We start from the raw sequence: 24,682 nt of genomic DNA on the forward strand, positions 1-24,682 counted from the left end.
GTTTTTACATAACATTTTTTTGTATAACAAAAAGATCCTCTTTTTAAAAAATCTACACTGCCCTGTCTGTGATGGGACCCCCATAGCATGTTTCAGAGGGTCTACACAGAGGTCTATGGCTGCTTACGACCTTGTTGGAGAGCCATGACAGCGCCGTCCCACCCCCCTGTTCTCCCGGTATAAAAGTTAAACAAGTGTCTTTGGCAGATTTACAGAAAAGGTCCTCATCTACTCTGGGACGCTACTGCTAGAAATTACAAAGATGTTAGAAACTGGTCAGAGACACACAAGAAGAGAGAGAGAGAGAGAGAGAGAGAGAGAGAGAGATGTGTGTAATGCTTACTGTTATTTTTTTTATTGTTTTTCACTTGATATATTCACTTTATATATTATCTACCTCACTTGCTTTGGCAATGTTAACACATGTTTCCCATGCCAATAAAGCCCTTGAATTGAATTGAATTGAATTGAGAGAGAGAGAGAGAGAGAGAGAGAGAGAGAGAGAGAGAGAGAGAGAGACTGGTCAGAGACATACAAGAAGAGAGAGAGAGACTGGTCAGAGACACACAAGAAGAGAGAGAGAGAGAGAGAGAGAGAGAGAGAGAGAGAGAGAGAGAGAGAGAGAGAGCAAGAGAGACTGGTCAGAGTCACACAAGAAGAGAGAGAGAGAGAGAGAGAGAGAGAGAGAGAGAGAGAGAGAGAGAGAGACTGGTCAGAGAAATACAAGAAGAGAGAGAGACTGGTCAGAGACACACAAGAAGAGAGAGAGAGAGAGAGAGAGAGAGAGAGAGAGAGAGAGAGAGAGAGAGAGAGATGTGTGTAATGCTTACTGTTAATTTTTATTGTTTTTCACTTGATATATTCACTTTATATATTATCTACCTCACTTGCTTTGGCAATGTTAACACATGTTTCCCATGCCAATAAAGCCCTTGAATTGAATTGTATTGAATTGAGAGAGAGAGAGAGGGAGAGAGAGAGAGAGACTGGTCAGAGACATACAAGAAGAGAGAGAGAGACTGGTCAGAGACACACAAGAGAGAGAGAGAGAGAGAGAGAGCAAGAGAGACTGGTCAGAGTCACACAAGAAGAGAGAGAGAGAGAGACTGGTCAGAGACACACAAGAAGAGAGAGAGAGAGAGAGACTGGTCAGAGACACACAAGAAGAGAGAGAGAGAGAGAGAGAGAGAGAGAGAGAGAGAGAGAGAGAGAGAGAGAGAGAGAAAGAGAGGAGAGACTGGTCAGAGTCACAAAGAGAGAGAGAGAGAGACTGGTCAGAGACACAAGAAGAGAGAGAGAGAGAGAGACTGGTCAGAGACACACAAGAAGAGAGAGAGAGACTGGTCAGAGACACACAAGAAGAGGAGAGAGAGAGACTGGTCAGAGACACACAGAGACTGGTCAGAGACACAAGAAGAGAGAGAGAGAGACTGGTCAGAGACACACAAGAAGAGAGAGAGAGAGACTGGTCAGAGACGCACAAGAAGAGAGAGAGAGAGAGAGAGAGAGAGACTGGTCAGAGACACACAAGAAGAGAGACTGGTCAGAGACACACAGAGAGACTGGTCAGAGACACACAAGAAGAGAGAGAGAGAGACTGGTCAGAGACACACAAGAAGAGAGAGAGAGAGAGAGAGAGAGAGAGAGAGAGAGAGAGAGAGACTGGTCAGAGACACACAAGAAGAGAGAGAGAGACTGGTCAGAGACACACAAGAAGAGAGAGAGAGAGAGACTGGTCAGAGACACACAAGAAGAGAGAGAGAGAGAGACTGGTCAGAGACACACAAGAAGAGAGAGAGAGAGAGACTGGTCAGAGACACACAAGAAGAGAGAGAGAGAGAGACTGGTCAGAGACACACAAGAAGAGAGAGAGAGAGAGAGAGAGAGAGAGAGAAGGTTCACCTATGATCTATCACCACAGGAGCCAACGTGACAAAGTAATATACTACTGTATAATACACTGTAACAGAATGAACATGTACAAGTGGGACATTACTGAGCATAATCAAAGCACAAAGACTCAAAGAGAAATGCAAACAGTCCGAAGATGAAGATGCACATGAGAGGGTTCTTAAGTGGAGAAGACGTCACTGTCGACGTCAACAGTCACTGTCGACCATCTAGACACGTAGGAGGGGAGTTTGTGCTCAGTTCGGTTCAAAACCCCATCCATTTCTTGCACATCCCAGCGCTCCTCTGCAGCTGGGAGGCTGTTTTTGTAAAGACTTTAAGGAACTCCTTCCTGCCTTTAAGGGACTCCTTCCTGCATTTAAGGGACTCCTTTTTGTCTTTAAGCGACTCCTTCCTGGTCCCCAGGACTACTCCACTTTATCGCCACCTGGACTTGAGCTGTAAGCTGAGGGTCAGAAGCCAGAGGTCATGAAGCAAGGGTTACGCTGAGGAGTTGGAGGGTTCTGAGGGAGGGGCAGTATGAGTTTACAGTGTCCAGATGGTGCATATCGAGGGGTTGAGGGTGAGAGTAGACTGATATGGGAGGAAGAGAGGACAGGCGCGGGGAGAGGGTGTGTGGAAGAGGCATGTCTCCTCGCAGGGGGCAGAGGCGCAAGATTTGATGGGAAGTCGGGTGGGGGGCTGTTTCAAGGGGGGTAAGGCTGGCGGGCCCAAGATGTTATGATGAGGACAGGAGAAGCGTGAGCAGCATGGCCAGCATGAGGGAGAGGCAGGGGGCGGCCACGCAACAGCCACCGGTGCTGTCGTCTGTCAGGAAGGGCTCTGGGGACTCATACACTGAGTCATCTGAAAGAGAGAGAGAGAGAGAGAGAGAGAGAGAGAGACAGAGACAGAGACAGAGACAGAGAGGTAGAGAGAAAGAGAGGGACAGACAGAGAGAGATAGAGAGAGAGACAGACAGACAGAGAGGTAGAGAGAAAGAGAGGGACAGAGAGAGAGACAGACAGACAGAGAGAGATAGAGAGAGAGACAGACAGACAGAGAGAGATAGAGAGAGACAGAGACAGAGACAGAGGTAGAGAGAGATAGAGAGAGAGACAGACAGACAGAGAGAGATAGAGAGAGACAGAGACAGAGACAGAGACAGAGAGGTAGAGAGAAAGAGAGGGACAGACAGCGAGAGATAGAGAGAGAGACAGACAGACAGAGAGAGATAGAGAGACAGACAGACAGACAGAGAGAGATAGAGAGAGAGACAGACAGACAGAGATAGATAGAGAGAGAGACAGACAGACAGAGAGAGATAGAGAGAGAGATAGAGAGAGAGACAGACAGACAGAGAGAGATAGAGAGAGAGACAGACAGACAGAGAGAGATAGAGAGAGAGACAGACAGACAGAGAGAGATAGAGAGAGAGACAGACAGACAGAGAGAGATAGAGAGAGAAACAGACAGAGAGAGATAGAGAGAGAGACAGACAGACAGACAGACAGAGGTTATGCTTCAAACAGGTTGCAATCTAACAATCTAATACAGTCAAATCCTTGTGCAGTTTCAATCTGGCTATATCTGGGCTTTGTCAAAAGCAAACACTGGCAAAGCCTACATTGACGCCTTTTGGTTCTTTTCTTCCCCGTGACCCAGATATGCTCTGACAATAGTCATACATACACGTGTGATGTTTACACCTCCCACTTTCACTGTCATCTCCAACGTTGACACGGGCAGAGTGAGAAGCGCTACATGTTGTTGACAGGTCTGCACTGGGAGACTAGTCTTGAAGACACGAGTCACACCCATAGAGAGACAGACAATCAAACAGTGGGCGGGGCTGACTCCAGGAGAGTTGAGGTGTGAGGCTCACGGTGTCTTAAAAGGTACTCGGTACTGGCCTATTTAATGTTAAAACACCTCAACTCCCTCTCCTTACAGCTGCCATGAGGAACAGCTTTCTGATTCTGGAATACCTGACTAAATATAAAAGAGTTGGCCGTTTCCATTCCCCCAAAATACATTAAAAAAGGGGGGGGTTCTGGGAAAAACCAAGGTTAACCCCGGTCTTCCAAACAAGATTAGGATTGGACCCTCTCAGAGCAGTTGACAATAAACACATAGCAGACTTAGGGAAAGGAATTCTAAGGGTTTGGGCAGAGGCTGGATTGAGGCTAGGCCTGGTTGTTTTGTATAATAAAGGCCTTTAACAGAAAGGTCCCCACATTCTCCACCATACTGCAATTGTAAATATGCACACACATATACATATATATATTTCACAATCTCCAACCCACACAGGATCCGTCCAGCCAACTTCCACACCGAAATCTACCTGTGAATTGGGGCGGCAAGAGCCTAGTGGTTAGAGCATTGGACTAACAACCGAAAAGTTGCTAGATCGAAACCCTGAGCTGACAAGGTAAACATCTGTCGTTCTGCCCCTGAACAAGGCAGTTAACCCACTGTTCCTAGGCCGTCATTGTAAATAAGAATGTGTTCTTAACTGACTTACCTAGTTAAATAAAGGTCAAATACATCTTTTTTTAAATCCCGACTTAATCCCGGAATCCAATAAATGCGTTTCTCCTCCAGATATTCAGAGAGAGCGGTGCACATTAAAGAGCCAGAGCTCGTAACCATGTCAATATAACAATCCATCATTAGTCACTGGACTATTCTTCCTGTTTACTTTCAACAGTGTACTATTTATTATAGATGCTAAGGTCATTGAAATGTGCCTATAGCATAGGATTCCCTATAGGATTCATATTTATTACGATGTTTACATACCGTATATAATGTAATTGTATGTTCAAACAATAAAACTTGTGATGCAATTACACTATAACACATAAGGAGCAACAAAAACAACAGAAACAAAAATGCTATCATGCTAAAATGCCATGGCAACAAAAGAAAAGGACAATGGAGACGTTCCATAATGGACAGACTGTGTGATTTTCAATGATCATGTCATTGTTTTTTAACTGCCGTGGGAAATTGATCACCTCTAACATGTTTATTCGCAATTATACAGAGATAACGGAACGACACGACCAGTCAGGTTAATAAACTCCAAGTGGAAATCACCAGGAAATGACACTGTTCCAAATATTGACACAGTAGTTTAATACCTTTCCTTTTCTCCAAAGGCTTCGTACAAACAGCTTAAAATGAATGAATGCCTTCTGTGAGTCAGAGAAGGAACATACAACTGCAGACGGAATTTGTTTCTGGGAGGGGGGGCTGTCTGCCTTCATCGGGGTGGGGTGTCTGCCTTCATCTGCCTTCATGGGGGGGCGGTCTGCCTTCATCGGGGTGGGGGTGTCTGCCTTCATGGGGGGGGCTCTCTGCCTTCATCGGGGTGGGGGGCTGTCTGCCTTCATCGGGGTGGGGGGCCTGTCTGCCTTCATCGGGGTGGGGGTGTCTGCCTTCATGGGGGGCTGTCTTCCTTCATCGGGGGGCTGTCTGCCTTCATCGGGAGGGGGCTGTCTGCCTTCATCGGGGTGGGGGTGTCTGCCTTCATGGGGGGGCCTGTCTGCCTTCATCGGGGGGACTGTCTGCCTTCATCGGGGGGTCTGCCTTCATGGGGGGGCTGTCTGCCTTCATCGAGCTGCCTTTAAAAGCAACTGGATAAACAACCAGCTGAAATGAAACCTGTCCATTCAAACCCTACAACATTGCACATGGAAAGGCATAGGCCTGCAGTACAAGAGCACTAAATATACCGTATCAAAAAATACAATACATGTAACCCCTAATATAACCGATAAACTGGTCAATTGACTGAGAACACATTCTCATGTACAGCAACGACCTGGGGAATAGTTAGAGGAGAGAGGAGGGAGGGGTTTATTAGGTGGCCATGATGGTATGAGGGCCAGATTGGGCCGTACCTTGTGGGTACATCCTAACTACTCCATAGTGACCCGTAAGGTTTTGGAAGCACATTGGATGTGTATAACCTGTCCTCAGGAGATTTACAAAATGATTCTTTAAAGAGCAGTGGAGAATGTCACCTCGCACCAACGCTGGTCTGAGGTTACGCCAACTTTAAACCTCATGTTTATGGTTGGGCTGGGACAATACCAGGATCACAATATTTTTTCCATGGCAAAAATGAAAACACGAAGCAGGTCAAACTCTTTGGTCCTTTAAAAACGTGCAGTATGTAAAGTATTGTGTTCTATAGCTTGGAAAATAAAAACATGCAACTGGACGACAACATAATGATGTTTGTTGCCAACATTAGGACTGTTTTCCTGTGTTTTGTTTGCTTGCCACAATACAGCCCTAGTTTATGGCCAGTACCTGCTCTGCTGCCTGCTTCTGCAACAGATCTCTGTGGGAGCATCGGGCTTTGGTGAACGATGACTAGTTGGAGGTCAACAGATGTCTGTGGGAGCATCGGGCTTTGGTGAACGATGACTAGTTGGAGGTCAACAGATCTCTGTGGGAGCATCGGGCTTTGGTGAAAGATGACTAGTTGGAGGTCAACAGATGTCTGTGGGAGCATCAGGCTTTGGTGAACGATGACTAGTTGGAGGTCAACAGATCTCTGTGGGAGCATCAGGCTTTGGTGAACGATGACTAGTTGGAGGTCAACAGATGTCTGTGGGAGCATCAGGCTTTGGTGAACGATGACTAGTTGGAGGTCAACAGATGTCTGTGGGAGCATCAGGCTTTGGTGAACGATGACTAGTTGGAGGTCAACAGATCTCTGTGGGAGCATCAGGCTTTGGTGAACGATGACTAGTTGGAGGTCAACAGATCTCTGTGGGAGCATCAGGCTTTGGTGAACGATGATTAGTTGGAGGTCAACAGATCTCTGTGGGAGCATCAGGCTTTGGTGAACTATGACTAGTTGGAGGTCAACCGATCTGTGTGGGACACCACAGCATCGGGCTTTGGTGAACGATGACTAGTTGGAGGTCAAAGTTTGGATCGCTATCTGGCCCACGTCAGATTAATTATTTCCACCAGACTGTGAAAGCAGTAGCATCTACCTCTGACTGCAGTGTGTGTGTGTGTGTGGGTGTGTGTGTGTGTGTGCGCGCACACGCGCGCGTGTGTGTGTGTGTGTGTGTGTGTGTGTGTGTGTGTGTGTGTGTGTGTGTTTGTGTTTGTGTCTGTATGTGTTTCGTTACAGAGTCCTAGTGGTTTGACTCAAGAGGGCAGGGATCATAAGCAGTCTTAAATAGGGGTCTGGATGATAGTGCTCTGAGCAAAGACAGAGATGGAATGAACGTTTAACATCATCAATCACCAAGCAGAGGGCTTTGCAGGTTAGTCTCTGACCCACAGGTGGTCCTGCTGTTTGTCTACCATCCCTGGGTTAATATGGTTCAGAATGAGAGATGTGGAACTATGCTGGGAAAGTTCACACATTTCACGGTTGAGTGCTCTCCAACTGCTTGGAGAGTATCGCACCAAAACCTGCCTTGCCTCTACCCTCTATCATCTATCTGATCAGTTAACACATTTATATCTATCTGATCAGTTAACACATTTCTATCTATCTGATCAGTTAACACATTTCTATCTATCTGATCAGTTAACACATTTCTATCTATCTGATCAGTTAACACATGTCTATCTATCTGATCAGTTAACACATTTATATCTGTCTGATCAGTTAACACATTTCTATCCATCTGATCAGTTAACACATTTCTATCTATCTGATCAGTTAACACATTTATATCTGTCTGATCAGTTAACACATTTATATCTATCTGATCAGTTAACACATTTATATCTGTCTGATCAGTTAACACATTTCTATCTATCTGATCAGTTAACACATTTCTATCTATCTGATCAGTTAACACATTTCTATATATCTGATCAGTTAACACATTTATATCTGTCTGATCAGTTAACACATTTATATCTATCTGATCAGTTAACACATTTCTATCTATCTGATCAGTTAACACATTTCTATCTATCTGATCAGTTAACACATTTCTATCTATCTGATCAGTTAACACATTTATATCTGTCTGATCAGTTAACACATTTATATCTGTCTGATCAGTTAACACATTTCTATCTGTCTGATCAGTTAACACATTTCTATCTGTCTGATCAGTTAACACATTTCTATCTGTCTGATCAGTTAACATTTATATCTGTCTGATCAGTTAACACATTTCTATCTGAACAGTTAACACATTTCTATCTGATCAATTACACATTTCTATCTGTCTGATCAGTTAACACATTTCTATCTGTCTGATCAGTTAACACATTTCTATCTATCTGATCAGTTAACACATTTATATCTGTCTGATCAGTTAACACATTTATATCTGTCTGATCAGTTAACACATTTATATCTGTCTGATCAGTTAACATATTTCTATCTGTCTGATCAGTTAACACATTTCTATCTATCTGATCAGTTAACACATTTATATCTGTCTGATCAGTTAACACATTTATATCTGTCTGATCAGTTAACACATTTCTATCTGATCAGTTAACACATTTCTATATATCTGATCAGTTAACACATTTATATCTGTCTGATCAGTTAACACATTTCTATCTATCTGATCAGTTAACACATTTCTATCTATCTGATCAGTTAACACATTTCTATCTATTTGTAGACATGAATATATATGGATTCCTATACAGCAATATAATGCACAATGGGTGTGATGAAAAGCTCTACAACATCATGGAACGTGTTGCTGTCTCGTTTGCTGACTACACCCATTCTTCACAAGGCAGAATGAATGGCAAAGTTAGAAAGAGAAAGAATGTTTTTGTTCTGAACAAAGGCCAGTGAAACTAAAATGGAGTGGAAGCAATTTCACAACGACATTCCCTAAAGACTGGATAGAGAAGAAAATACTCACTTGTGGGCTTGACATAGACTTTCAACTTCAAGCAGGGTTTACCGACAAGGTTAGGGTGTGGAGACGCTGGAACGAGAGAGAGAGAGCAAGAGAAAGAGAGAGAGAGAGAGAGAGAGAGAGAGAGAGAGAGAGAGAGAGAGAGAGAGAGGGATGTGTTTGTTAATGAATAACACATTCAAACACATTCAGCAGCAGTTTATTTGTCAAATCTCTGAGAAAATAGCTGAAATTATACTGCCTGGGAAGAACAGTAAGTACGTTCCATTAGAGGGCTATAACTGACATGTCCCCTACACTCATTGGATCCAGATTTCACAGAGGTGATCCATCAGTCCTCTTTCAGTCTTCTTTCAGTCTTCTTTCAGTCCTCTTTCAGTCTTCTTTCAGTCTTCTTTCAGTCCTCTTTCAGTCCTCTTTCAATCCTCTTTCAGTCTTCTTTCAGTCCTCTTTCAGTCCTCTTTCAATCCTCTTTCAGTCCTCTTTCAATCCTCTTTCAGTCTCCCCGCAAAATTAATTCACGCCATTTTATAAGCAACCCGTTGAGGGGCAGGATGCAATTCTGTGTGAAAACAACGGTAACCAACCTGGTATTTTGTAACACCTGAGGAGTTTTTGACCCTTATCTTCTTGTGTAACCCTGTCCCTCTAACAGTTGGAACACGGAACACCGTGATGGCCAGGTGCTGCATGTCCTGAGACGTTAGTTTAGCTCACTAATCACTTTGCAGGCTGTGACTGGGAGTGCTAGGAACAAAACTCCACTACTTCACGGTCCAAGTTCCTCAGTTTACTCACCCACCATATGGCTCAGTAAGGAAAAACAACAAGCAACTCAGTGCAACCTCTGATATGCTAATAGCATCACTGGAAAGAACCAAAACACCACAGCATCGGGAATAGCCAAAGAAAGAATAGCCCGACTGCTAAATAGTCAATTAATGGTACCCGAACTATCTGCACTGACTCTATCTTGCATGGATCCTATACACATCCACATACACTATACGCACACACAGACAAAACACACGCAAACTGACACACTCTTTAACATTCATCATATGCTGCTGCTACTCTGTTCTTTATTTTACTCTTATTATTATCTATCCTGATGCCTAGTCACTTTACCCTGCCTTCATGTACATATCTACCTCAAATACCATATTATTATCTATCCTGATGTCTAGTCACTTTACCCTGCCTTCATGTACATATCTACCTCAAATACCTTATTATTATCTATCCTGATGTCTAGTCACTTTACCCTGCCTTCATGTACATATCTACCTCAAATACCATATTATTACCTATCCTGATGACTAGTCACTTTACCCTGCCTTCATCTACATATCTACCTCAAATACCTTATTATTATCTATCCTGATGTCTAGTCACTTTACCCTGCCTTCATGTACATATCTACCTCAAATAACTTATTATTATCTACCCTGATGACTAGTCACTTTACCCTGCCTTCATGTACATATCTACCTCAAATACCTTATTATCTATCCTGATGCCTAGTCTCTTTACCCTGCCTTCATGTACATATCTACCTCAAATACCTTATTATTATCTATCCTGATGCCTAGTCACTTTACCCTGCCTTCATGTACATATCTACCTCAAATACCTTATTATTATCTATCCTGATGTCCCTTTACCCTGCCTTCATGTACATATCTACCTCAAATACCTTATTATTATCTATCCTGATGCCTAGTCATTTCACCCTGCCTTCATGTACATATCTACCTCAAATACCTTATTATTATCTACCCTGATGCCTAGTCACTTTACCCTGCCTTCATGTACATATCTACCTCAAATACCTTATTATTATCTATCCTGATGTCACTTTACCCTGCCTTCATGTACATATCTACCTCAAATACCTTATTATTATATATCCTGATACCTAGTCACTTTACCCTGCCTTCATGTACATATCTACCTCAAATACCTTATTATTATCTATCCTGATGACTAGTCACTTTACCCTGCCTTCATGTACATATCTACCTCTAATACCTTATTATTATCTATCCTGACGCCTAGTCACTTTACCCTGCCTTCATGTACATATCTACCTCAAATACCTTATTATTATCTATCCTGACGCCTAGTCACTTTACCCTGCCTTCATGTACATATCTACCTCAAATACCTTATTATTATATATCCTGATGCCTAGTCACTTTACCCTGCCTTCATGTACATATGTACCTCAAATACCTTATTAATTAATTACCCTGATGACTAGTCACTTTACCCTGCCTTCATGTACATATCTACCTCAAATACCTTATTATTATCTACCCTGATGACTAGTCACTTTACCCTGCCTTCATGTACATATCTACCTCAAATACCTTATTATTATCTATCCTGATGCCTAGTCACTTTACCCTGCCTTCATGTACATATCTACCTCAAATACCTTATTATTATCTATCCTGATGCCTAGTCACTTTACCCTGCCTTCATGTACATATCTACCTCAAATACCTTATTATTATATATCCTGATACCTAGTCACTTTACCCTGCCTTCATGTACATATCTACCTCAAATACCTTATTATTATATATCCTGATACCTAGTCACTTTACCCTGCCTTCATGTACATATCTACCTCAAATACCTTATTATTATATATCCTGATACCTAGTCACTTTACCCTGCCTTCATGTACATATCTACCTCAAATACCTTATTATTATCTATCCTGATGACTAGTCACTTTACCCTGCCTTCATGTACATATCTACCTCAAATACCTTATTATTATCTATCCTGATACCTAGTCACTTTACCCTGCCTTCATGTACATATCTACCTCAAGTGACTCATACCTCTGCACATTGATCTGGTACTGGTACTCCCTGTATATACCTCCATTCTTGTGTATTTTATACCTTGTTACTATTTTTATTATTATTTAAAAATATTTTTAAACTGCATCGTTGGGATGCTCGTAGGGAAGCATTTCACTGAATAGTCTACATCAGTTGTGATATCATTTGATTTGATTTGAACCAGCGAGAGAGCCAGAGAGAGACTTTGGGCCACAGAAGGTTGGTGGCACCTTAATTGGAGAGGACGGGCTCATGATAATGGCTGGAGCGGAATTAGTGGAATGGTATCAAATACATCAAACACATGGTTTCCATGTGTTTGATGCCATTCCATTCGCTCCGTTCCAGTGATTGTTATGAGCCGTCTTCCCCTCAGCAGCCTCCACTGATTTGGACGTAGTGCTGCATTTTAACCTTGGAAAACTATTTTGTACTTTTGTCATTTCACTGTGGCAAATGATGTTTTACTTTGTCTCTCGGTATCCATAAAATAACACTGTTTTACTTTGTCTTGTTATCCATAAAATAACACTGTTTTACTTTGTCTTGTTATCCATAAAATAACACTGTTTTACTTTGTCTCTTGTTATCCATAAAATAACACTGTTTTACTTTGTATCTTGTTGTCCATAAAATAACACTATTTTTATTTTATATATTCGGTATTCATATAATAACACTGTTTTATTTTCATTAAAATATAAAATATCAGGTACCAAAATGGCCACTTTCTTGCATCAGCATTTTTGGTATTTGGTCTTTTAAAAAAACAGTAGGGAATCAATCCAGATGGGAAAAGGTGTGTGGTTTGTGTTCAAGGTGGGTGTGTTTATTTGGGTTTGTATTTGAGTGTGCATATTTGGTATTTGCGCCTGAGTGCACATGGGGTGGAGAGGGGGTGGAGAAGGGGTTAGAGGGTAGGGGGATAGGGGTTATAGGATAGAGGGGTAGGGGTATAGGGGGGTATGGGGTAGAGGGATGGGGGAGAGGGGAGGGGTAGAAAGGTAGGGGGCTCAATGACTGGAAGTCTATGGGACCCGTCACTGTGCTAACGCTAGTAGCAACCCCCCCAAAGAACACCTTTCACAGGGCCTGTCCTGCACATGAACACACTGCACCTGGGACATGTGACCACGGAAAGGGGGAAAACGCCTCCGAAGCAGGAAAATGGGAATTGGCGTGCATACCGTGACCTTGAAGTCAAAGTGGGCGTGTGTGGGTGTGATGCATCCGATAGGCGAGGTGTCACGTCTGTCTGGCCGTGTATAACCCGCTGCACCGCAGTCCGGAGCCAGAACGACACAATTACCCCCATCAAGTTCCCTTGGCTAAATATGATTTGACCAATCAGCATAATTTGAAGCGTTCTGCATGAGGTCGCCGGCAACTGGTTTTGCACCGATCACGCCCTGTGAAGCTAAGCACCCAGCTAATAGCTTGCTGCCATTTGACAATTTTGAATTTTAATCAAGGGGTGTAAGAAAATGGGATGCGCCGGGGCGCCACACAAAAGGATGGCAGGTCAGGCACAACACGTGGATGGACAAGTCAACCGGAGAGATAAACAATATGTCCGGGCTCCCCTCTGGTATGTTGTGATTGGTAACAGTCTGTTTGATTACGCTTCATGGCTTTATTTCACGCTCCATCATTTTCCTTGTAACAGCTTAATAACATTGCTTTTGCCACGTAACTATATTTTGTTTAAATTCAACTAATTAGCGCAAGGAACCATTTGATATCAACTGGTTTGTAGTTATATTGAATTACTTCAAAGAAGTACCTGGTAACAATCGTTCTTTTCTAGTAAATAGAAGGTAAAGTTGGTTTTGATGCAGAATAATCATCCGCCACTTGTCTGTGTATACAGGCTGTGCTCTACCTCTCTGGCTCTCACACTGTGGTGTGAACAGACCGTTTCTGGTTGGTTCCTAGCCCTGGCACTAGCAGGGAGCCATGCATGAGAGCCAAATGAAACCACAAAGCAAAGTCTATTAATTAAACCCCTACCGCTATTTTGGCTTCCTCCCCTTCCTCCCCTGCTTCCCACCAAATGAGATCAAATCAACCTTCAACTGACCAGGAGACAAGTAGATCCGTCTGACATTCCCTGAACTTCATCAACTAAAGAGCGATGGGTTGACAGCGGTGAATGTTCTTGACGGGTTGCAGATGCTTCTGTTTGGTGTGGTAAGTCATTTCTTCTTCGCATATCTCTACCTAACTTGGGGACATAACCAGTGTGGGGGTGAATCAAATGTTCTACTTACAGATGTAGTAGTACTCATGACCCGGCCGGAACTCAAACCCTAGTGAGAAGGGAGTGAAGAGCTGGAACTTCTCGGAGAACTTGAGCGGTCCGTTGGGGCTCTGTGGCCGGTTGCACTCCCAGCGCTTGAAGCCCTTCATGCGGTGGTCGCAGGTGGTGTAGCCGTCGTAGTTGACCATGAAGAGGATGTAACGCTCCATGCGCTCCAGGGGGAGCGGGTCCTCGTAGTGGGGGCAGTAGATGTCCAGGTAGTCGTTGATGGCCACCTCCACGGTGTACTCCCCATGGAGAAACCTGCAGATGAGACAGAGGCTAAATATTAACATCAACTGTTTTATAAACATGTAATATAGGCATGTACTCTAACAGAGCTCCAGATGAACCATTGTTAAAGTGGCCAATGTTGCTCCCCCTGAGTGACCCAACTAAATGACTATGCATTCCACCTAAAGCACTCTCAACGACAGACTTGGGCCCAAAACACTACCTATCAACAGCACCTATCGTCCATCTGATACATACTCATACAGCATAACATGGTGCTAATATTCTATGGACAAAGGAGCTGGGTGAGGAGGATGAGGAAGAGGTGGTGAATTGGTGCAGAAGGAGGACAACGGCCTGGAGGCAGGGGTTCACAGAGTGAGAGCGGCTTCATTAAGCTCTTTCACAGGGCCCTGGCTCTCGCCCAGCTATGGCCAAATGACTGTCGCCCATGGCTATTTCGATACAAATTGAGCACCTGCACGGTGGTGCATGTTTACAGGGAGCTATACTGCCCTTGCCCCCATGGCTATTCGCTCCATCGCGCGGGGCCAAGTGAAACGCAAGCACACAAATCATAGCCTAGAAGACGATTGCGTGGCTCCATCTCCACTTTCTCCAGGCCCTAGTCCTCTGTTTGGCTCAATCACACTACATGTGGATTTTCCTAATAGTTTTGCGGAAGTAACAAGTCGTTTGGGGGCATCGGGGGGCACGTGCTACGCCACTGCTTATAACTATAGGTTAAGTATAACTGTAAGAAATCTAAGATGTGTCAAATAAATTATATCCAGCTCAGGGCTCAGCTCTGCATTTGGTTTGTTACCTTACTAGTTAGGTGGCTAGATGTCAAGATCAACATCCCTGTTTGCCTACTTTTTTAATTTGTAAAATAACTCATTTTGGGGGAAAAGTTGTAGTTTTTAGCGCCCCTTGTGTGCACATTCAGTAACTTCGTATTAGATGTCTACCAATTATGATTTTTCAACGCCGATACCGATTATTGGAGGACCAAAAAAGCCGATACCGATTAATCGGCTGATTTTTATTTATTTATTTGTAATAATGACAATTACAATACTGAATTAACACTTATTTTAACTTAATATAATACATCAATAAAATCAATTTAGCCTCAAGTAAATCAAGAAACATGTTCAATTTAGTTTAAATAATGCAAAAAAAAGTGTTGGAGAAGAAAGTAAAAGTGCAATATGTGCTATGTAAGGAAGCTAACGTTTCAGTTCCTTGCTCAGAACATGAGAACATATGAAAGCTGGTGGTTCCTTTTAACATGAGTCTTCAATATTCCCAGGTAAGAAGTTTAAGGTTGTAGTTATTATAGGAATTATAAAACTATTTCCCTCTATACCATTTGTATTTCATTAACCTTTGACTATTGGATGTTCTTATAGGCACTTTAGTATTGCCAGTGTAACAGTATAGCTTCCGTCCCTCTCCTCGCTCCTCCCTGGGCTCGAACCAGCAACACAACGACTACAGCCACCATCGAAGCAGCGTTACCCATGCAGAGCAAGGGAAACAACCACTCCAAGGCTCAGAGCGAGTGACGTTTGAAACGCTATTAGCGTGCGCTAACTAGCTAGCCATTTCACTTTGGTTACACCAGCCTCATCTCGGGAGTTGATAGGCTTAAAGTCATAAACAGCGCAATGCTTGACGCTCAACAAAGAGCTGCTGGCAAAACGCACGGAAGTGCTGATTGAATGAATATTTACGCGCCTGCTTCTGCCTACCACCACTCACTTAGATACTTGTATGCTTGTATGCTCAGTCAGATTATATGCAACGCAGCACATGGTAGATAATATCTAGTAATATCATCAGCCACCATGTGTAGTTAACTAGTGATTATGATTGATTATTTTTTTTAGAAGATAAGTTTAATGCTAGCTAGCAACTTACCTTGGCTTACTGCATTCGCGTAACAGGTCTTGTGGAGTGCAACGAGAGAGAGGCAGGTCGTTCTTGCGTTGGACTAGTTAACTGTAAGGTTGCAAGAATGGATCCCTCGAGCTGACAAGGTGAAAATCTGTCGTTCTGCCCCTGAACAAGGCAGTTAACCCACCGTTCCTAGGCGTCATTGAAAATAAGAATGTGTTCTTAACTGACTTGCCTAGTTAAATAAAGGTATATATAAAAAAAAACATTTTTAAAAATCGGCAAATCGGGGCCCAAAAACACAGATTTCCAAATGTTATGAAAACTTGAAATCGGCCCTAATTAATCGGCCATTTGGATGAATCGGTCGACCTCTACTTCGTATATACCCCGGTAGAGAAACGGTATAAACATCTGTATACGGCCCAACCATATACAACCGTGGTTTACACATCAGAACTGTTTTCATACATGTGAAATCTGCTCTTGGTGTGTACTGTATTTCTACTGTGTACTGTGTATCGTAATTAACCACATAAACTCTGAAGCCAATATGTGAAAAGTTTTGACACACTGACCCCAAATTCACAGACTGACCCGTGAATAAGTCACCCCTAAAGAGTCCCCATTGGACGGTGCGCCACTTCTCCCTCTCCAATGTCCTGGGCCATCAGGCCCATAATCCTTCAAAGGGCTTTGATGGGGAGAAGTGACGACACCATTTTGAGTCTTGTAGTGATAAACCTGTGTACAAACACCAGCCATGTTGGTGAAAGTATGGCCAGATCAGTTGCAGCTCGTGGGCTCAGCGTGGAAAAGTGAGGGGGCATAGGGGACCACCAGAGGGGTAAGATGGGGGTACGGGTTATGGAGGGGGGAGAACGGAGTTGCAGGCTGGCCTGGCATCAGATGACAGCTAATCTGAGGGGGTTGGAATTAGTGTTAGAGGGGCCTATCCAGCTGCTGTGTGAGGATCTTCTCCAGTCCCCCCAGTGGAGGCAGATTGCCCCCTCCCAGTTATTAATGGCCAGATTTCCCTGCCAGCTGCCAGTTGGCCAGTGGAGGCAGATTGCCAGTCATTAAGGATCATCTCAAGTATTGTCAGTCATTAAGGGCCGGAGGCAGATTGCCAGTCATTAATGGAGTGGCAGAGGGCCAGTTGCAGATTGCCAGTCATTAATGGCCAGTCACCAGTGGAGGCAGATTGCCAGTCATTAAGGGCCAGTGGGAGGCAGATGTCATCATTAATGGCCAGCGGAGGCAGATTGCCAGTCACTAAGGGCCAGCGGAGGCAGATTGCCAGTCACTAAGGGCCAGCGGAGGCAGATTACCAGCCATTAATGACCAGTGGAAGCAGAATGCCAGTCACTAAGAGCCAGTGGAGGCAGATTGCCAGCCATTAATGGCCAGTGGAGGACGATTGCAAGTCACTAAGGGCCAGTGGAGGCAGATTGCCAGCCATTAATGACCAGTGGAAGCAGAAAGCCAGTCACTAAGGGCCAGTGGAGGCAGATTGCCAGTCATTAATGGCCAGTGGAAGCAGAATGCCAGTCATTAATGCTCAGTGGAGGCAGATTGACAGTCATTAAGGGCCAGCGGAGGCAGATTGCCAGGTATTAATGGCCAGTGGCAGCAGATTGACAGTTATTAATGGCCAGTGGGGGCAGATTTCCAGTCATTAATGGCCAGTGGAAGCAGACTGCCAGTCATTAATGGCCAGTGGATGCAGATTGCCAGTCATTAATGGCCAGTGGAGGCAGATTGCCAGTCATTAATGACAATGGAGACAGACTGTCATCATTAATGGCCAGTTGAGGCAGATTGCCAGTCATTAAGGGCCAGCGGAGGCAGATTGCCAGTCATTAATGGCCAGTGGAGGCAGATTGCCAGTCATTAAGGGCCAGCGGAGGCAGATTGCCCGTCATTAATGGCCAGTGGGGGCAGATTGCTAGCCATTAATGGCCAGTGGAAGCAGAATGCCAGTCAATAAGGGCCAGAGGAGGCAGATTGCCAGTCACTAAGGGCCAGTGGAGGCAGATTGCCAGTCTTTAATGGCCATTGGGGGCAGATTGCCAGTCATTAATGGCCAGTGGAGGCAGATTGCCAGTCATTAATGGCCAGTGGGGGCAGATTGCCAGTCATGAATGGCCAGTGGAGGCAGATTGCCGGTCATTAATGGCCAGTGGGGTCAGATTGCCAGTTATTAAGGGCCAGTGGATGCAGATTGCCAGTCATTAATGGCCAGTGGAAGCAGAATGGCAGTCACTAAGGGCCAGTGGAGGCAGATTGCCAGTCATTAATGGCCAGTGGGGGCAGATTGCCAGTCATTAATGGCCAGTGGGGGCAGATTGCCAGTTATTAAGGGTCAGTGGAGGCAGATTGCCAGTCATTAATGGCCAGTGGAAGCAGAATGGCAGTCACTAAGGGCCAGTGCCAGTCAGATGGCCAGTGGAAGCAGAATGCCAGTCATTAAGGGCCAGTGGAGGCAGATTGCCAGTCATTAATGGCTATTGGAGTCAGATTGAGGAAGGGTTTGATGGAGCTCGGTGACACTTTGTAGGAAATGACCTCGTTAAGCAGTCAGGTGGGAGGAGAGGAACAATATCAGATCCGAATATCAATAAAACAGCAGCCAGGGGTGTGTGTGTGTGTTGTGTTGTGCTGTGTTGTGTGTGTGTGTGTGTGTGTGTGTGTGTGTGTGTGTGTGTGTGTGTGTGTGTGTGTGTGTGTGTGTGTGTGTGTGTGTGTGTGTGTGTGTGTGTGTGTGTGTGTGTGTGTGTGTGTGTGCGTATGTGTGTGTGTGTGTGCGTATGTGTGAGGGAGAACTATTGCATGCAAGTCATCTGTGGTCTTGCAATCAATCCCTCGCGCCAGCCTCAGCACTCCCCTCACCCACTGTCACTTCCATGTGGTGATTGGTGGTTCTGTTGAAGCCGTCCCCCGTACCTTCCCCCTTTCAGACATTTACAGCAAATCAAACATCATCCTGGCTCCAGTTTACTCCTGTCAGGTGGGAGATGAGTTCCACCCCGATGGCTCAATAGTGTGTTGTGTCAGCAGATACCTTCTCAGGACACAAACGCTGTATACAAGCTCAGACATCGCTAACGGTGCCATAGAGGATGTTGGTTTCGGCCATGATTACTACAAGTTTAGATAGCCGGCATGACTCATTTACCTATCTGAACTGTTTTAACTGACATGGGCTAATTGAGTGACTGTCAGTGAGTGACACATAACAAAAGGAAAACTGAGTTCTGAAATTGCACCTGGTGTATTCTACTATACTACTATCTATCAACAATAAGTTTTTTTAAAATTGAAAAACATTACAGAGGTGTGGACTCGGTGATCTCATATGTACTGTAGTTACGGCCCTGTGTGTACTAGCTAGCTAATGTGTACTCGGTAGCTACATACGTAACAGTGGTTAACATAATGCCCTGGATCATAGCTAGTGAGCCGACTGGTATGGACGTAGCACACTGACACCCTGGAACAAAGCTACTGACTCATGCGATATACCCGACTAACAAATTTCTACAGGTTATTCGCACACATACCATCTGAGATGCACACATACCATCTGAGATGCACACATACCATCTGAGATGCACACATACCATCTGAGACGTAAACATACCATCTGAGATGCACACATACCATCTGAGATGCACACATACCATCTGAGATGCACACATACCATCTGAGACGTAAACATACCATCTGAGATGCAACACATACCATCTGAGATGCACACATACCATCTGAGACGTAAACATACCATCTGAGATTCACACATACCATCTGAAACGCAAACAATCCATCGGAGAGGCAAACATACCATCTGAAACACAAACATACCATCTGAAATGCAAATATAGCATCTGAAACACAAACATACCATTTGAGAAGCAAACATACCATGTGAGAAGCAAACATACCATCTGAAACACAAACATACCATCTGAAACACAAACATACCATCTGAGAGGCAAACATACCATCTGAAACGCAAACATACCATCTGAAACACAAACATACCATCTGAGACGCAAACATACCATCTGAAACGCAAACATACCATCTGAAACACAAACATACCATCTGAGAAGCAAACATACCATCTGAAACACAAACATACCATCTGAAACACAAACATACCATCTGAAACATACCATCTGAAACACAAACATACCATCTGAGACACAAACATACCATCTGAAAGACAAACATACCATATGAAACACAAACATACCATCTGAAACACAAACATACCATCTGAAACACAAACATACCATGTGAGAAGCAAACATACCATCTGAAACACAAACATACCATCTGAAACAAAAACATACCATCTGAGACGCAAACATACCATCTGAAACGCAAACATACCATCTGAAACACAAACATACCATCTGAAACACAAACATACCATCTGAAACGCAAACATACCATCTGAAACACAAACATACCATGTGAGAAGCAAACATACCATCTGAAACACAAACATACCATCTGAAACACAAACATACCATCTGAAACACAAACATACCATCTGAAACAAAAACATACCATCTGAAACACAAACATACCATGTGAGAAGCAAACATACCATCTGAAACACAAACATACCATCTGAAACACAAACATACCATCTGAAACACAAACATACCATCTGAAACACAAACATACCATCTGAGACGCAAACATACCATCTGAGCTGCAAACATACCATCTGAAACACAAGCGCATGGAAAGCTGGATGCTTCTCTGATGGTTTGCTATGACAGCCTATAAACACGCACTAGCGCCTGGCCCAGCCTCTTCAAGACGTGGATGTAGATTAAGGCAGCCCCCCACACCTCTCTGATTCAGAGTTAACTGGGTTAAATGCGGAAGACACATTTCAGTTGAAGGCATTCAGTTGTACAACTGACTAGGTATCCCCCTTTCCCTTTCTGTTTCCCTTCCACACACCAAACATGTTGTCACAACATTCTCACTGCCCTCAATACAACGTGGACAAGCAAGCCCCATGCATGGCGGCCATTTTGTAAACCACCCGTCCCATTCCTCTGAGACCAGAAACACATGGTGGTGATTGATCAATTTAGCTTTCAAACTACGAAAAAAAGCTGGGGTGAGTTCCTGGACTTTGAAAGCTCCCAGAGAGTTTCAGTCTTCACAGTCGGTCTGACCACCAACAAACCCCCGCGGGAGCTTAATTAATCAGGCCCAATGTTTATAAGTGCATTATAAAGTGTTTATACCTGGGTGATTTAGGAGGGCTGAACTTTAAATGCTGGCCTGGGTTTCTTGGAAGTTTTTTTGAAGACCACTTTTTCTCTGATCTAATGTCTTGTCAAGCTCGGCTAGGCCCTGGCAGTGTGCTTTAACTCGGCCCCTCTCTATGACTTCATGGGATACATGTCTTGTCAAGCTCGGCTAGGCCCCGGCAGTGTGCTTTAACTCGGCCCCTCTCTATGACTTCATGGGATACATGTCTTGTCAAGCTCGGCTAGGCCCCGGCAGTGTGCTTTAACTCGGCCCCTCTCTATGACTTCATGGGATACATGTCTTGTCAAGTTCGGCTAGGCCCCGGCAGTGTGCTTTAACTCGGCCCCTCTCTATGACTTCATGGGATACATGTCTTGTCAAGCTCGGCTAGGCCCCGGCAGTGTGCTTTAACTCGGCCCCTCTCTATGACTTCATGGGATACATGTTTGTTTGTAAGGCTGTCTGCTTTTGAAGCCATGCATGCAGGAAGAAGCCGTCTGCAAAGGGAAGACGTCAAAACCAAACAAGCACATCTGATTGGACAGCATGGGTAATTTAGAACGCTATTCTGACTTCTTAAGTCTTCAGGGGGTGAAAAAGAGCTAGGATATGCTCTCTTCTGTACTATCAGGAATTCTACAACGTCTCTTAAAGCTTAAAGGGATAGTTCAATAAAAATGGATATGAAACAAACTACCACTGTAAATTGAAGCTCTATACTTTCAATGTCTAACAACGATTATGTTGTTTAAAGGGGATTTACAAAACAGACATTAAAAATGGCAATAGTGAATTTCAAAATGTCTCAGAAGATACAGTAAACTACTGCTTTTAAAGTAAGAATATGTTAGGACAACATTGTGACCAATACCTTAAAGCTTGCAGCACCATCACCCATGGAAGAGAGCATGTGACCAACCATATCAGAACTTCCTGGCCACCTGGACTAATGAGATGACGTGAGTGGAGAGAGAAAGACAGGATACAATAGAAAACAGACCTTTCCCCTCCTGGCATTCCTTTCCTTTTCTCTCTCTCTCTCCCTCCCTGCGGACCAGTTCACCCCACCACCAGGCATGTGCTCTCCATGCCACCTGCTCCACCCTTCCAACAGAGAACTCCAGCTGCTTGTCTGCAGAACACACTTTACAAGACAAACCACCGGCCAGGCCGAATAAATCACAGGATGGTGGTGGTGGTGGTGGTGGTGTGTGTGTGTGTGTGTGTGTGTGTGTGTGTGTGGATGGGGGCCACAAGGGGTAGAACATTTCTCTTTAGTTTGTGTCTACAGTACCCCAGATTACTCGCCATACAGCCGTTTTATGCGTCTTTAATGCCTGCACCAGTCTGTGTATAGACTCTGGAAGCCTGACGTATGGTATTGTTCATTTGTTTGTGGCATTTGTCCTGGAATTCCAGGATCAACAGCAAAAAGCCGGACCAGGTTGGTTTACATTGTGAAGATTTTGGCAGAAGTTGCTATATGTTTTCTGGTGGTTGCCAGGACGTGAAAATTACGTTACTTATTGTTTTTTTTTACCTCCACCGTCCGCCCCTCCATTTTTCACACACAGCCAAAGCAAACAGGGGAATTTACTCTGCAATTAACCGATGACCTGGGCAAGTTGACTTAATACAAACAAATGGACTTAATAGCTTGACACAACCCTTTTAAACACTTCAAACCCATTTTTCATCACCACGTCATCTGATTACATTGGAGCCCCGGTCTAGGCCTTCCTACCCACAGCAACGTCCAATCTAGGATCTAGCTAGGGCTGTAACATTTGTCACCAGTATTCTCACTCGTTTTCTGGTGCGAGCCCAATATAAACACGTTAGCATTAGCGATTTGGCTGGAGAGTTTCCGTGGACAAGTCATGTAACTGACGTCTCTCTGTGTTTATAATTGAATGAGTTGGAGGGTTGTGATGATGGTGGGTGAGAGGGAGAGAGACAGGACAGGAGCGGGTGCTAGGCTAGGGGGGGAGAATGGCCCTTTGTGCTCTCACTGAGGCCTGTCTGGAAGCCATTTCCACGTGTTAGTCCTCTGGCCCGGCCTGCATCTGGAGCCCACCACTCACCATGTGGAACGTGTTTATTGTTCTTTGTGTCAAGCAGAAACACAGACAGGCCTCCCTCTCTCCCTCCCTGCCTACTCTCCCTCTATCCCTCCCACCCTGCTCTCCCTCTATCCCTCTCTCCCTCCCTACTCTCCTATCCCTCTCTTCCTCCCTACTCTCCCTCCCTGCCTACTCTCCCTCTATCCCTCCCACCCTGCTCTCCCTCTATCCCTCTCTCCCTCCCTACTCTCCTATCCCTCTCTTCCTCCCTACTCTCCCTCCCTGCCTACTCTCCCTCTATCCCTCCCACCCTGCTCTCCCTCTATCCCTCTCTCCCTCCCTACTCTCCTTCTATCCCTCTCTCCCTCCCTACTCTCCCTCCCTGCCTACTCTCCCTCCCACCCTGCTCTCCCTCTATCCCTCCCACCCTGCTCTCCCTCTATCCCTCTATCCCTCCCTACTCTCCTTCTATCCCTCTCTCCCTCCCTCCCTACTCTCCCTCTATCCCTACTCTCCCGTTATCCCTCCCTCTATCCCTCTCTCTCTATCCCCCTCTCCCTACTCTCCGTCTCTCCCTCTATTTCTGCTGTTATTCCAACTAGGCATGGAGCAATTGTCCTATCGAGGCGTTTACACAAACTTAACCTCCAGTTGATGTTCAGCCAATGGCAAGGAAAACTGCTTTGGCAAAACAAAAACAAACAAACGAGGAAGTCAAGGAATGTTTGGAACGAGGTGAGGATGCATGGGGAGGATGTATGGGGAGGATGCATGGGGGAGGATGTATGGGGAGGATGTATGGGGGAGGATGCATGGGGAGGATGTATGGGGAGGATGCATGGGGGAGGATGCATGGGGGAGGATGTATGGGGAGGATGTATGGGGAGGATGCATGGGGAGGATGCATGGGGAGGATGCATGGGGGAGGATGCATGGGGGAGGATGCATGGGGAGGATGCATGGGGAGGATGTATGGGGAGGATGTATGGGGAGTATGTATGGGGAGGATGTATGGTGGAGGATGTATGTGGGAGGATGTATGTGGGAGGATGTATGGGGAGGATGTATGTGGGAGGATGTATGGGGGAGGATGCATGGGGGAGTATGTATGGGGAGGATGTATGGTGGAGGATGTATGTGGGAGGATGTATGTGGGAGGATGTATGGGGAGGATGTATGTGGGAGGATGTATGGGGAGGATGTATGGGGAGGATGTATGGGGGAGGATGCATGGGGGAGGATGCATGGGGGAGGATGTATGGGGAGGATGTA

At 44.7% G+C, this 24,682-nt stretch overlaps 1 protein-coding gene across 1 annotated transcript in view; it reads right to left on the bottom strand.

The window, feature by feature from the left end:
• Positions 1–1,554: 1,554 nt before the first annotated feature.
• LOC115122962 (ephrin-A2-like) overlaps positions 1,555–24,682 on the bottom strand; it is a 318,282-nt gene continuing 295,154 nt past the window's right edge. Inside the window, exons 2-4 of the mRNA XM_065009965.1 lie at positions 13,900–14,192; positions 8,775–8,840; positions 1,555–2,757 (exon numbers count right to left, since the gene is read on the bottom strand). Coding sequence (XP_064866037.1) covers positions 2,630–2,757; positions 8,775–8,840; positions 13,900–14,192 — 487 coding nt within the window. The 3' untranslated portion in view covers positions 1,555–2,629. The remainder of the gene's footprint in view (positions 2,758–8,774; positions 8,841–13,899; positions 14,193–24,682) is intronic.

The sequence above is a fragment of the Oncorhynchus nerka genome, linkage group LG25 (genome assembly GCF_034236695.1).
Source record: "Oncorhynchus nerka isolate Pitt River linkage group LG25, Oner_Uvic_2.0, whole genome shotgun sequence".
Taxonomy (NCBI): domain Eukaryota; kingdom Metazoa; phylum Chordata; class Actinopteri; order Salmoniformes; family Salmonidae; genus Oncorhynchus; species Oncorhynchus nerka.